The following is a 13,556-nucleotide window of genomic DNA, read 5'->3' on the forward strand; positions in this document are numbered from 1 at the left end:
ATGCCTGTGGTAAAAATTTGCTCCCTTTCTGTAGGTTCTCTTTCACCTTACTGATGGTTTCTTTTCTGAGAAGAAGCTTTTTAGTTTGAATCCATCCCATTTATTGATTCCTGATTTTATTTTTTGCACTATAGGAGTCTTATTAAGGAAGTTGAGGCCTGATCCCACATGATGAAGATTTGGGCCTAATTTTTCTTGTATTAGGCGCAGGATCTCTGGTTTAATTCCTAGGTCCTGGATCCACTCTGAGTTGAATTTTTACATGGTAAGACTAGGGGCTTAATTTCATTTTGCTGCATATAGATTTCCAGTTTTCCCAGAACCATTTGTTGAAGAGGCTATCCTTTCTCCAACATATGTTTTTGACACCTTTGTCTAATATGAGATAACTGTATTTATGTGGGTTAGTCTCTGTGTCCTCTATTCCATACCATTAGTCAACAAGTCCATTTTGGTACCAATACTATGCTGTTTTTGTTACTGTTGCTCTGCAGTATAGTTTAAAGTCTGGTATAGTGATGCCACCTGCTTCCTCTTCTTGCTTAGGATTGCTTTAGCTATTCTTTTTTCCAGATGAATTTCACGACTGCTTTTTCTATTTCTATAAGGAATGTCATTGGGATTTTGATTGGAATTGCATTAAATCTGTATAGTGCTTTTGGTAGTATGATCATTTTGACAATATTAATTCTGCCTATCCAAAAACAAGGGAGATCTTTCTATTTCTAAGGTCTTATTTATTTATTTAGTGTTCAGTAGATAAATTGTAGAGGTCTTTCACCTCTTTTGTTGATTCCCAAGTATTTTTTTTTTTTTTGAGGTTATTTTAAATGGGGTAGTTTTCCTAGTTTCTCTTTCAGAGGATTTGTCACTGATGTTCAGAAATGCCTGTGATTTATGGGTGTTGATTTTATATCCTGCTACTTTGCTGAATTCATTTATTAGTTCTAGAAGTTTTCTGGTGGAATTTTTTGGGTATTCTAGGCACAGAATCATATCATCAGCAAACAGTGATAACCTGCTTTCTTATTTTCCTATCTGTATATCTTTAATTTCTTTCATCTAATTGCTCTGGCTAGAGTTTCAATAACTATGAAGTGGTGAAAGAGGGCATCCCTGTCTCGTTCCAGTTTTTAGAGGGAATGCTTTCAATTTTTCTTCATTTAGAATGATGTTGGCCTGAGGCTTAGCATAGATAACTTTTACAATGTTGAGATATGTTCTTGTTATCCCTAGTTTTTCCCTAGTGTTTTCAATATGAAGGAGTGCTGAATTTCGTTGAATGCTTTTTTAAAATCTATTGAGATTATCATATGATTCTTATTTTTAAGTCTATTGATGTGATGAATTACATTTATTGATTTCCATATATTGAACCAAGCTTGCATCCCCGGGATGAACCTCAATTGATCACAGTGCACTATCCTTTTGATATGTTTTTGTATTCAATTGTCAGAATTTTATTGAGAATTTTTGCATCGATGTTCATTAGAGATATTGGTCTGAAATTTTCTTTTCTTGATGTGTCTTTTTGTAGTTTTGAAATCAGGGTGATATTGGCCTCATAGAATGAGTTTGGAAGTGTTCCTTTTTTCCTATTTCATGAAATAATTTGAAGAATATTGGTATTAGTTCTTCTTTGAAGGTCTTGTAGAACTCAGCTGTGTATCCATCTGGTCCTGGGCTTTTCTTGGTTGGTAGGCTTCTGATGGAGTCTTCTATTTCATTGCTTGAAACTGATCTGTTTAACTTGTGGATATCATCCTGATTCAGTTTGGGCAAATCATATGACTCTAGAAATTTATCAATGTCTTCAAATTTTCTATTTTATTGGAGTATAAATTTTCAAAATAATTTCTAAATATCTTCAGTATTTCTGTAGTGTCCATCATGATATTTCCTTTTTCATCACAGATGTTAGTAATTTTGAGTTTTGTCTCTCTTTCTCTTTGTTAGCATGGCTTGAGGGACTGTCGATTTTATTTATTTTTTCAAAGAACCAAACTTTTTGTTTTGTCAATTTTTTCAATTGTTTCTTTTGTTTCAATTTCATTGATTTCTGCTCTGATTTTAATTATTTCCTGTCTTCTGCTTTTGTTCTTCTTTTTCCAGGGTTTTGAGATGTAATGGTAGGTCATTTATTTGTTGACTTTTTCTTCTTTTAAGAAATGAACTCCATGCAATGAACTTTCCTTAGTACTGCCTTTATAGTGTTCCTGAGATTTCAATATGCTGTATCAGTGTTCACATCATTCACTTCTAAAAATTTTGATCTCCTCCTTGATGTCTTTGGAACCCATTGTTCATTCAATAGCATATTATTTAGTCTTCAGATGTTAGAGTAGCTTCTGTTTTTTATTTTCTCATTGATTTCTAATTTTATTCCATTATAACCATAGAATGCAGGCTACTATCTCTATTTTTTTCCTTTTTAGTTTTTGATGTACCTTCATTTTATTCATATATTTATATGTGGTGCTGAGTATTGAACCCGGGGCATCACACATGCTAGGACAGTGCTCTACCACTGAGCTACTAGACCAGCCCCCTTTTAATTTTTAAATAAATTTTTTTTAGTTGTTGATAGACCTTTATTTTATTTATTTATTTATATGTGGTGCTGAGAATCAAATCCAGTGCCTCATACATGCCAGGCAAGTATGCTACCATTGAGCCCCTGCTCTAACCACAGTATCTATTTTTTTGAATTTGCTAAGAGTTTTGTGGCATAATATATGGTCTATTTTAGAGAAGGATCCATGTGCTTCTGAAAAGAAAGTGTATTCACTCACTGATGGATGAAATATTCTATATAAGTCTGTTAAGTCTAAGTTATTGATTGTATTATTGAGTTATACAGTTTCTTTGTTTAGCTTTTGTTTGGAATATCTATCCAGTGGTGAAAAAGGTATGTTAAAGTCACCCAGAATTATTGTGTTGTGCCCCAACTAAAGATGGCAATGAAAGTATCCAAAGATGTAGGCAGCTGCTTCCAGCAATGGGTTGTTGGGTTGGGTGGGGCAAGGCGGTGGGGTTGAACTGTGTGTTCAGAGATGCAGCTCTGTGGAGTGCAGTTGTTATGGCTGGTGGTTGCCTTTGGACCCAGGTGCAGGCTACCACATGAAGGGGACTGTGGCAGTAGTTGCAATGCCCCAAGATGGAGGCAACTGGAGGAGCCCCACATTGGTAGATGGGGGTCTACATGGGAGTGGTAGCTGGAGCTCCTGTTTAGATGGGCAGCCTAGAGTCCTGAGTGGGTGCTAATGCTGGTGATCCTACTTAGGCACCTGGAGGACCTGTGTGGATGAGTGACTGGGAGTCCTGCACTGACGCTCAGTCTTAGAGACCTGTGTGGCACAGTGGTGTGATTCCTGCGCGGGAGCAGCTATGGGGGGAGGGTCCTCTAATCACTCGGCAGAGAAACAGTATTCCCACTACTTGAATCCCAGGTCCCAGAGTGATACAGAATGCAGCCTCTCTCTAGCCTGCCACTTTGGATCCCCCCATATGTAATCATTTTTATCACCCTATTAGTCACTGCTATTCTGTGTCCAAATCATTCATATATATATATATATATATATTCTTTTTTCCCTTTCCAATGTTATAACTTTCCTTTGTTATAATCCTTTTCCTTAAAAAAATCCTTCATATTTGTAAGATATTCTTTCTTTTTAGAGTCTGGGGCCTCATCTGTATCCCTATTTTCAGACTTGGTTTAATTCTTTAACAGATACCTTCCTTAGCAGGTTTAGCAATTTTTCTTTAAAAGGGCCCATTAAAAAATAGCAGAAAAGGGGCTGGGGTTGTAGCTCAGTGGTAGAGCACTTGCCTAGCATGTGTGAGGCACTGGGCTTGATTCTCAGCACTGACTATAAAAAAAAAATAAAGATACATTGACAACTAAGAAATACATTTTAAAAACAGCACAAAGGGCTGGGGATGTGGCTCAAACGGTAGTGCATTCGCCTGGCATGCGTGCGGCCCGGGTTCAATCCTCAGCACCACATACAAACAAAGATGTTGTGTCCGCCGAAAACTAAAAAATAAATATTAAAAAAAATTCTCTCTCTCTCTCTTAAAAAAAAATAGCACAAAAGATGCTGAAACTTCTAATACATTTGAGAAATATAACTGCTTATACTCCAAGGGGTCTGGTAATATTTTCATTCAGTCCTTCATTCAATAAAGAGAATACCTACTGTGTACTTAGTATACATTGTTGGAGATATAATACAGATAAATCCCCTAACTATAAGAAATTAACAATCTAATGGGGGATAAAGACAAGTTACAATTATACTAGTGAGATAAGTACATATACCTGTTAGTTTTATCAGAATTCTATGTTTTAATATATCAAACATTAATCTTTTGAGGAATCAACTCCATATAAGCGATTTTAACCAAAAAAACCAGAACAACCACCATTTGACCCAGCTATCCCTCTCCTCAGTCTATACCCAAAGGACTTAAAAACAGCATACTACAGGGACACAGCCACATCAATGTTTATAGCAACTCAATTCACAATAGCTAAACTGTGGAACCAACCAAATGCCCTTCCATAGATTAATGGATTAAAAAAATGTGGCATATACACAATGGAATATTACTCAGCAATAAAATAGAATAAAATCATGGTATTTGCAGGTAAATGGATGGAGTTAGAGAAGATGATGCTAAGTGAACTTAGCCAATCCCAAAAAACCAAATGCTAAATGTTTTCTTTGATATAAGGAGGCTGATTCATAGTGGGATAGGGAACAGGAGCATGGGAGGAATAGACAAACTCTAGATAGGGCAGAGGGGTTGGAGGGGAAAGGAGGGGGCATGGGGTTATTAATGATGGTGGAATGTGATGATCATTATTATCCAAAGTACAGGTATGAAGGCACGAATTGGTGTGAATATATTATGTATACAACCAGAGATATGAAAAATTGTGCTCTATATGTGTAATATGCATTGTAATGCATTCTGCTGTCATATATAAAAAAATAAATAAAAGCCCAGAACATTCATTCTCATATCAAAAGTCTCGTAAAACATTCCTAGATCAATATATATATAGTCTCTTTTGGCATTCGACAAGCAGGACTCTTCTCTAATATATCTCCTATCTATATTTCCAAAGTTCCACTTTCCATATTCTCTATTACCTGAGGAGTAGTAGGTTCTAGATCCTTAATTAAATTATAAGCTTCTTGTACATCATCTGAAATTTAAGAAATAAACATATCAATGTTTTTAAGCAAACCCTTCTGAAGCAGTCCCAAGAAAGATTAGATCTTCTATATTCAAATTTTCACAGAAAATAGGGTTGAAGATATAGCTCAGTTGTAGAACATTTGTCTCACATATTCAAGGCCCTGGGTTTGATCCCCAACCCTGTAAAATATACACTCACAGACAATATCATCTGTTTTGTCTGCCCTCTAATTCTCCATCAAGTTGTTGGAGAATCTTGCACAGTTATACCAAAGATAATCAAATATCCTTAGAAAACTTATATTAAACCATGAGACACCTAAATATATTCAAGTCAAGAATATGCAAGTGGCATTGTTTTTCGATAAGAAAAATGACCATTTTAAAAACTGTATAAGAATGGAATGATGAAGTCTAAGATTTGTTTTAAAATTTTCAGGAACAAAAAAATTAAGTGATAGATAAAAAGATTGGCAATATCTTTAAAATTATTGAATCTGGAATTCTTGGACATTTATTATAATATTTACTTTTGTTCACATTTAAAATTTTTCATATTAGCTGGGAGTGGTGGCACATGCCTATGATCCCAGAAGCTTGGGAGGCTGAGGCAGGAGGATTGCAAGTTCAAAGCCAGCCTCAGCAACTTAGAGAGGCCGTTAGCAACTTAGCAATACCCTGTCTCAAAATAATAATAATAATAAAGGGCTGGGGTGTGGCTCAGTGGTTAAGCACCCCTAGGTTCAATCCCATGGTACAAACAGAAGAAAAAATTTTTTTCATAATAAACTAAATTTATAAAATGTATACACTGTTTCTTTAATTCTTGTCCAAAAGTATTTCTTTTTACTTATATATAAAAGAGAGAGGACTGTTTGCAAGTCCATATTGTCATTTTAATAACCACATTTTCTTCAGTGAGCAAAATGTGGTCTGGTTGGTTTCTACCACATACCTAAAAAGACCCTCACTGTTGGTCTGCCTCTTACCCTCTCCTCTTTTTCCTCTTCCAAGACAGACTGCCACCACAAATGCATGGTAGCCACTACCCTGTCCTGGGAACTTAGGGAAAAACGACTTGAGGTATGTCTAACGGTCTTTGTTTAGGGTCAATAGATACCACATTCTCTTTGAATCATGTATCTCATAAGGTGCCCGACGTACACAGAAACAGACAGACAATTAGGATAAATTTTAAAAGTTAATAATTTCTAAAAACCACACGAGAAAATGTGAATATATATTATATATAAGGAGGAACGAGAAAAAGGAAGAACTACTACAAGGGAAATGGAAGAAAAACATGAGAAATCAAAAGGGAATGGATAGAAGACAGAACAATTAGAGGGGAAAAAAGAAAAACAACAAGGAAAAAGTAGGTACTAACAGAAGAGAAAAGAGAAGAAAGAAAAAGCACATTAATAAGCACCAATAAATTTGTTATGTCCTATAAACTTGTTGCAAATGTACCTTTAGAAGTATTGCAGATTTAAAAAGTTTAAGCAAGTAGTTCAATCAGAGGTTAAATATTTTAAAATTCTCATTATAAGACTATAACATATTTTTCTTACCTTGACGAAGGTAGTAAATCACGAGGTTTAGCCTAGCTTCAGGAATGACATCAACCAGAGGCGGTAAAACCTGTAAGGCCCCTTCTCCTCCTCGGAAAACAACCTAGAGATACAGAAATTATGTTACTGCAGCAGGTATATATTTATTAGTGAAAATGTTTAAAAATTGGGTTCATGATATCCCACTAAACCAGTCCTGGGAATCAGTTAACACGTTGGGAATATTTATTGTTGGATGAATTATTACCTAATTTCTATGCCTCTTACCCTCTCCTCTTTTTCCCTCTTCTCTACTTTTGATCCTTCTTAACACCCCTGTCATATTTAAATATTTCACTTTAACCCTGAAACTGACCTAAAACCATCACTCTCTTATCCTTTTTCTTCTTTTATTTATTTATTTATTTTGTGGTACTGGGAATTAAACTCAGGGGTGATTTACCACTAAGCTTTTATTTTTTTATTTATTTTGTGGTACTGAGGATTAAACTCAGGGGTGATTTACCACTAAGCTTCATTTCCAGCCCTTATCATATTATGTTTTGAGGTGGGGTCTCACTATACTGCCGAAGCTGGCCTCTAACTGTGGGTTCTCATTTCTCAGTCTCCCAAGTAGCTGGAATTCAATGAGTCAAAGTGGGCTAGATGTGTGGCACACAGCAGATAATATTTAATTAATTCAGTTAATATTCAATAGCACCTCCTATATGCCTGTTTTTATTATAAGTACTGGGGTTACAGCAGGAACAAGTCACTCCCCTGCTACCCTACAGACTGCTCAAGTGGGGGACAAATAAATTTTATCTGTAGAAAAAAGCTAAGGAACCAAAAGTAGAAAAAACATCCATGAAGAGAATTGGTTTTGCACACTGTTGTATTTCCAGAGCCTAACACAGTGCCTAATACATAGTAAGTTGTTTCACAATATATAGAAATCAAGGCTATCAGACATGAACTACATAATCTCTTCATTTTTACCTTAATTTTCCTATTTTGTCATCATTTTGGTTCCTCTGCAGTAGTCCCTTGTTTTTCCAAGATTAACTCCTTTGTCTGTCTTCTTTCTTATTTACTGGTACTGGGAATTGAACCCAAGAGTGATCTACCACTGAACTATATCCCCAGCCCTTTTTATTTTTTGAGACAGGATCTTTCTTATTGAGACTGGCCTTGAACTTGTGATCCTCCTATCTTAGCCTTCTGAGTACCTGGGATTATAAGAATGCATCACCACACCAGGTTCACGTGCCTTTTTTTTTTTTTTGTAGTTGTAGATGGACAGAATGTCTTTATTTTCTTTATTTTTATGTGGTGCTGAGGATCAAACCCAGTGTCTCACACACACTAGGCAAGTGCTCTGCCACTGAGCTACAGCTCCAGCACACCTGGCTTTTTTTTAATAGGTATTTTTTTAAATAGGTATTTTTACATATTTTATAGATGAACACAAAACCTTTATTTATTTTTATGTGGTGCTGAGGATCAAACTCAGTGCCTCACACATGCTAGGCAGGTGCTCTGCCAGTGATCCACAACCCCAGCCCCTCACCTGCCCTCCTGATCCCATGCCTCCTGACTCCATTTGAACCTTGTCTCTCCATTGATTAATGTATCTTCACTCTTACTGAAGCATTGGTCCTACTTCTCAACTTTAAACACACAGGGGTTTTGTTTTCTTGAAGTCTTCCACTTGGCCCCATTGTTCCTTCAGAGAGTGCCCTATTTTTCTTTCTTTCAATGCTATGTTTCTAAAGTATGTAGCTTACTGCTTCTAATTTCTTCTTACCTTCTCATTCCTTAACCTCCTCCCTAAATTGGCTTTTTCTCTTAGCACATTAGTAAACATACTCCCTCAAGTCACAAATTAACCTATTTAACCAAATTCAAAGAACTTTTCTGTCTGCTTGCTCCAGTGTGTCTGCAATTGTGACATTGTTGACTTCAAGATGACACTATGAAGAACAGCACCATTTACTAAATGCTTACTATAGACTGAGCATCCTTAATCTGCAAATCCCAAATCTGAAACTTTCTGAGTACTGACATGATGCCACAAGTGGAAAATTCCACATGTGATCTCATATGACAGGTCACAGTCAAAATTCAGGCTCACTAAAAATATTATGTAGGTTATCTCTAGGCTATGTATATAAGGTGCATACGAAACATAAGTGAATTTCATGTTTAGACGTGGGTCCCATCCCAACACATCTTATGTGTTTGCAAATTTTTAAAAATCTGGAATTGAATTATATATGGAAGAAAAACTTTGGTTCCAAGTTTTTCAGATAAGTGATAATATGTATTTGCTATATAAAAAGTACCTTATACACAATATTTTATTTATATTTTATGACAAAAAAATAAGTACTTCAATAAGATAACAAATAACCCAATCAACAAATGGGCCAAGGACCTGAACAGAAACTTCTCAGAGGACATACAATCAATCAACAAGTACATGAAAAAAATGCTCACCATCTCTAGCAGTCAGAGAAATGCAAATCAAAACCACCCTAAGATACCATCTCACTCCAGTAAGATTGGCAGCCATTATGAAGTCAAACAACAACAAGGGCTGGCGAGGATGTGGGGAAAAGGGTACTCTTGTACATTGCTGGTAGGACTGCAAATTGTTTCGGCCAATTTGGAAAGCAGTATGGAGATTCCTGGGAAAGCTGGGAATGGAAGCACCATTTGATCCAGCTATTGCCCTTCTCGGACTATTCCCTGAAGACCTTAAAAGAGCGTATTACAGGGATACTGCCACATCGATGTTCATAGCAGCACAATTCACAATAGCAAGACTGTGGAACCAACCCAGATGCCCTTCAATGGATGAATGGATTAAAAAAAATGAGGCATCTATACACCATGGAGTATTATGCAGCACTAAAAAATGACAAAATCATGGAATTTGCAGGGAAATGGATGGCACTAGAGCAGATTATGCTTAGTGAAGCTAACCAATCCCTAAAAAACAAATACCAAATGTCTTCTTTGATATAATGAGAGCAACTAAGAATACAGCAGGGAGGAAGAGCAGGAAGAAAAGATTAACATTAAACAGAGACATGAGGTGGGAGGGAAAGGGAGAGAAAAGGGGAATTGCATGGAAACGGAGGGAGACCCTCATTGTTATACTAAATTACATATAAGAGGTTGTGAGTGGAATGGGAAAATAAACAAGGTGAGAAATGAATTACAGTAGATGGGGTAGAGAGAGAAGATGGGAGGGGAGGGGAGAGGGGATAGTAGAGGATAGGAAAGGTAGCAGAATACAACAGTTACTAGTATGGCATTATGTAAAAATGTGGATGTGTAACCCATGTGATTCTGCAATCTGTATTTGGGGTAAAAATGGGAGTTCATAACTCACTTGAAGCTAATGTATGCTAATGTATGAAATATGATATGTCAAGAGCTTTGTAAGGTTTTGAACAACCAATAAATAAAATAAAATAAAATAAAATCTATATGTCAATGATCCATGAAAAAAAAATTTTTTTTCCTATTTTACATGAGAACACTGAAACCCAGCAATGTTAAGTGACTTACCTGAAGTCACAAAGCTAGTACATAGTATAGTTTGATTTTGACCTCATATCTGACTTCAAAAATTGATATTCTTAACAATCATTTATGTTGCTTTAACATTCTTCAGACTTTAAAAAATTACAGAAATATTATGTGGTTATTAGAAAAAAACTTAAATACAGCATCTCAAAGGAAAGAGGAAATTTCTGTATTCTTACTTCCCTCTCTAATTCTATTCTCCAAGGCTAACTCCATTTACTATCTAATGTGTTTCTTCCAGTTCTATACATATATAGTGTTTCTTTACCTTGAGCTGTACATTACATCCATCTAGGAAGCTTTTAAGAAAAACACTAGTAGCTGGGTCCCAATTCAACCATTAAATAAGAATCCCTGGAAGATTGGGTATGGTTGTATGTACCTATAATCCTAGCTACTTGGGAGACTGACTTAGGAAGATCATTTAAGCCCAGGAATTCAAGGCCAACCTGGGCAACATAGAGAGACCATTCACCATCCCACCCCCAGAATATATGTATATCTAAGAATCCCTGGGGTTAGAGTCCATAATTAGTTTCAAAAACCTCCCAGATGATTAAAATGGGCAGTTGTAAGTAACATGACATTATCTAGGTTGGCTCTTCTTTTTTTTTAATATTTATTTTTTTTAGTTGTAGTTGAACACAATACCTTCATTTTATATATCTATCTATCTATTTATTTATTTTTATGTGGTGCTGAGGATCGAACTCAGGGCCTCACACGTGCTAGGCGAACACTCTACTGCTGAGCCACTATCTCAGCCCCTAGGTTGGCCCTTCTTGTCTGCCCTTTCTTGTTTCATATGCTGACTCTCCTTTCTCTGGCCCCCTAAGTACAAATGCTCTTTTGAAATCATCAATTTATATTTTTAATCCTTTTTTCCATATATATCCATGGTGTTGTTTTTTTGTTTTCGTGGTGCTGGGGATTGAACTCATGGCCTTGTGCATGTAAGGCAAGCACTCTACCAACTGACCTATATCCCCATCCTTTCTTCCATATATAATTGTCAGGACTTCACCAAGTGAAAATCTTCCATATTTATTTGCCGAGACTCTTATGATAACTCTTAAACTTAGCCTTGAACCAAGGGGAGCTTAGCCACTGAACCACGTCTCCAGCCCTTTTTATATTTTATTTTGAGACTGGGTCTCATTAAGTGGTTGAGACTGGAATCCTTGCAATCCTTCCAAGCTGCTGGGATTACAGGTATGCACCACCTTGTCCAACATACTCCAAACTTAAGTTCCAACCTATTATCTCGAATGCATTATTCTCCATAAAAGATATAATTGAACTTATAAACTAGTTTAGAAGTGAAAAAATTAGCAGCAGGAGCCCATAATAGAAGCTATCCAAATACAATTTTATCTTTGATGGAGAACTGACCTAGAGAAGACATGGATTTAATATAAGTCATTGCAAAGAAAGAATTACTAGAGTTTAGTGACTAGTAGATATTAGAAAAAAAAGTTGGGCACAGGGTGCATGCCTATAATCCCAGCAGTTCAGAAGGCTAAGACAGGAGGATCATGAGTTCAAAGTCAGCCTCAGCAATGATGAGGTGCTAAGCAACTCAGTGAGACCCTGTCTCTAAATAAAATGCAAAACAGGGCTGGGGATGAGATCAGTAATTGACTGCTCCTGAGTTCAATCCCTGCTATCAAAAAAAAAAAAAAAAAGATATTAGAGACAAAGGGAAGGGGAGAGTCTAAAATAGCTGTGGTTTTCAGCTTGGGGACTAGAAGAATTAATGCTAAAAAACCCGGAGAAATCAGAAGGAAAATATAAAGTTATTATTATCATGATTTACCGATGAGGAAACTGAGACTCACAAATATTACCTAACTTGCCCAAAGTTCCTGGTATCTGAGTTGAAAGCAGCTGCACTGTATCTCACTACATTACATGGCCAATAGAATCAAACTTAATCTGAGCTCAGAATTTTTTTTTTTAAAACAATGGCCATCATAATCTAGCCCTAAACCTAACCACCCTGCCCAACTTTACTTTCCACTATTCCCCAGTACAAACTTACTTACTTCCAGTAAGATCAATGTGTATGCAATCCTTCATATATCACGGTTGTTCAAGGTCCATGTCCCAGAAAATCTTGGCCTTCTTTCCAAGACCAGAAAATCTTTGCCATTTTTTCTACCCACAAGGATATATTTTCTTTGATCAAAAACCAAACATTGGGATCTATACTGCCTTGAGCTTCCTTCCAAAGGTAATATATATATCTCTGCCCTCCCAAAAAAGATTTCCTCAAGGAAAGGGACTGATATCCTCAATTCATTTTCTCTCTTTCTCAATAAGGAGGCATTCCTTTGGAGAGGACCAATATATGTTGGGGCACCTCCTTTTATTCATCTTTCTAATTTCTGGGATGTACCAAAGTAGAGTAGGACTGAAGTCAGTCAAGACGGGAAACCGTTATTCACCAGATTGTGCCTGATGAGTTCTTTAGCAAATTCAAAGGATGAAGAAGCATTGTCCATCAAGCTTTTGAGTTCTGCCTGAAAATTAAAAAGCAAAGATTTATGAAAATATCAAGTGTATAGCTCTTATTCCACATATTTATACAATGATTTATATTTTACAAAGAATTTAATGTGCTATTTCATTTGATTCTCATGACTCTGTCAGTGTAATTATTATTATTCATATTTTATAGACAAGAACAGTGAGGCTTATAAAAGTGAAGAGTCTTGAAACTCATAGTAAGCAGCAAGTTTGAAAAATAGCACCCTCACGTCTGAAAGCTCCTGGAGTAAAACTTTTCTCTCAGTGCCAACAGTGATAAGGAAGCTAATCTTTAACAACTAAGGTTGATTCTTCAATTTGACCCACATCCTGATTCTCGTGGTTCCTCCCTCCTTCCTGCTAAACTGACTTTTGTTTACATAACATAATCTAAGTGTCTTTTCCCTGTGTCTTATTATTTCCTAGGTCTTCTCTTGTCCCCTTTACTCATTCAAGGACAAATGGTCAGGGCTACATAGTAGCCTGCTGAGAAATTCTGTCTTTAATAATAATTCCCTAATTCCTATTACTGTGAAGTTTAAATAAATTAGCTAGTTAAAAGAAGAAAAAAAAAAGAGAAAGAAAAACAAATAGTCAGCCTTTCCACAGAGTCTTCACTAAGTCCCTAGGTTTATTATCCCCTTCCTCAACTTTCTGCTACTTCTATTA

At 36.2% G+C, this 13,556-nt stretch overlaps 1 protein-coding gene across 1 annotated transcript in view; it reads right to left on the reverse strand.

Moving 5' to 3' along the window:
* Positions 1-13,556, reverse strand: part of Ift56 (intraflagellar transport 56) — a 63,488-nt gene that overhangs the window by 24,009 nt on the left and 25,923 nt on the right. The window contains exons 8-10 of the mRNA XM_076860218.1: positions 12,806-12,880; positions 6,783-6,885; positions 5,163-5,218 (exon numbers count right to left, since the gene is read on the reverse strand). Of these exons, the coding sequence (XP_076716333.1) occupies positions 5,163-5,218; positions 6,783-6,885; positions 12,806-12,880 (234 nt within the window). The remainder of the gene's footprint in view (positions 1-5,162; positions 5,219-6,782; positions 6,886-12,805; positions 12,881-13,556) is intronic.

Source organism: Callospermophilus lateralis, chromosome 1 (assembly GCF_048772815.1).
Source record: "Callospermophilus lateralis isolate mCalLat2 chromosome 1, mCalLat2.hap1, whole genome shotgun sequence".
NCBI lineage: Eukaryota > Metazoa > Chordata > Mammalia > Rodentia > Sciuridae > Callospermophilus > Callospermophilus lateralis.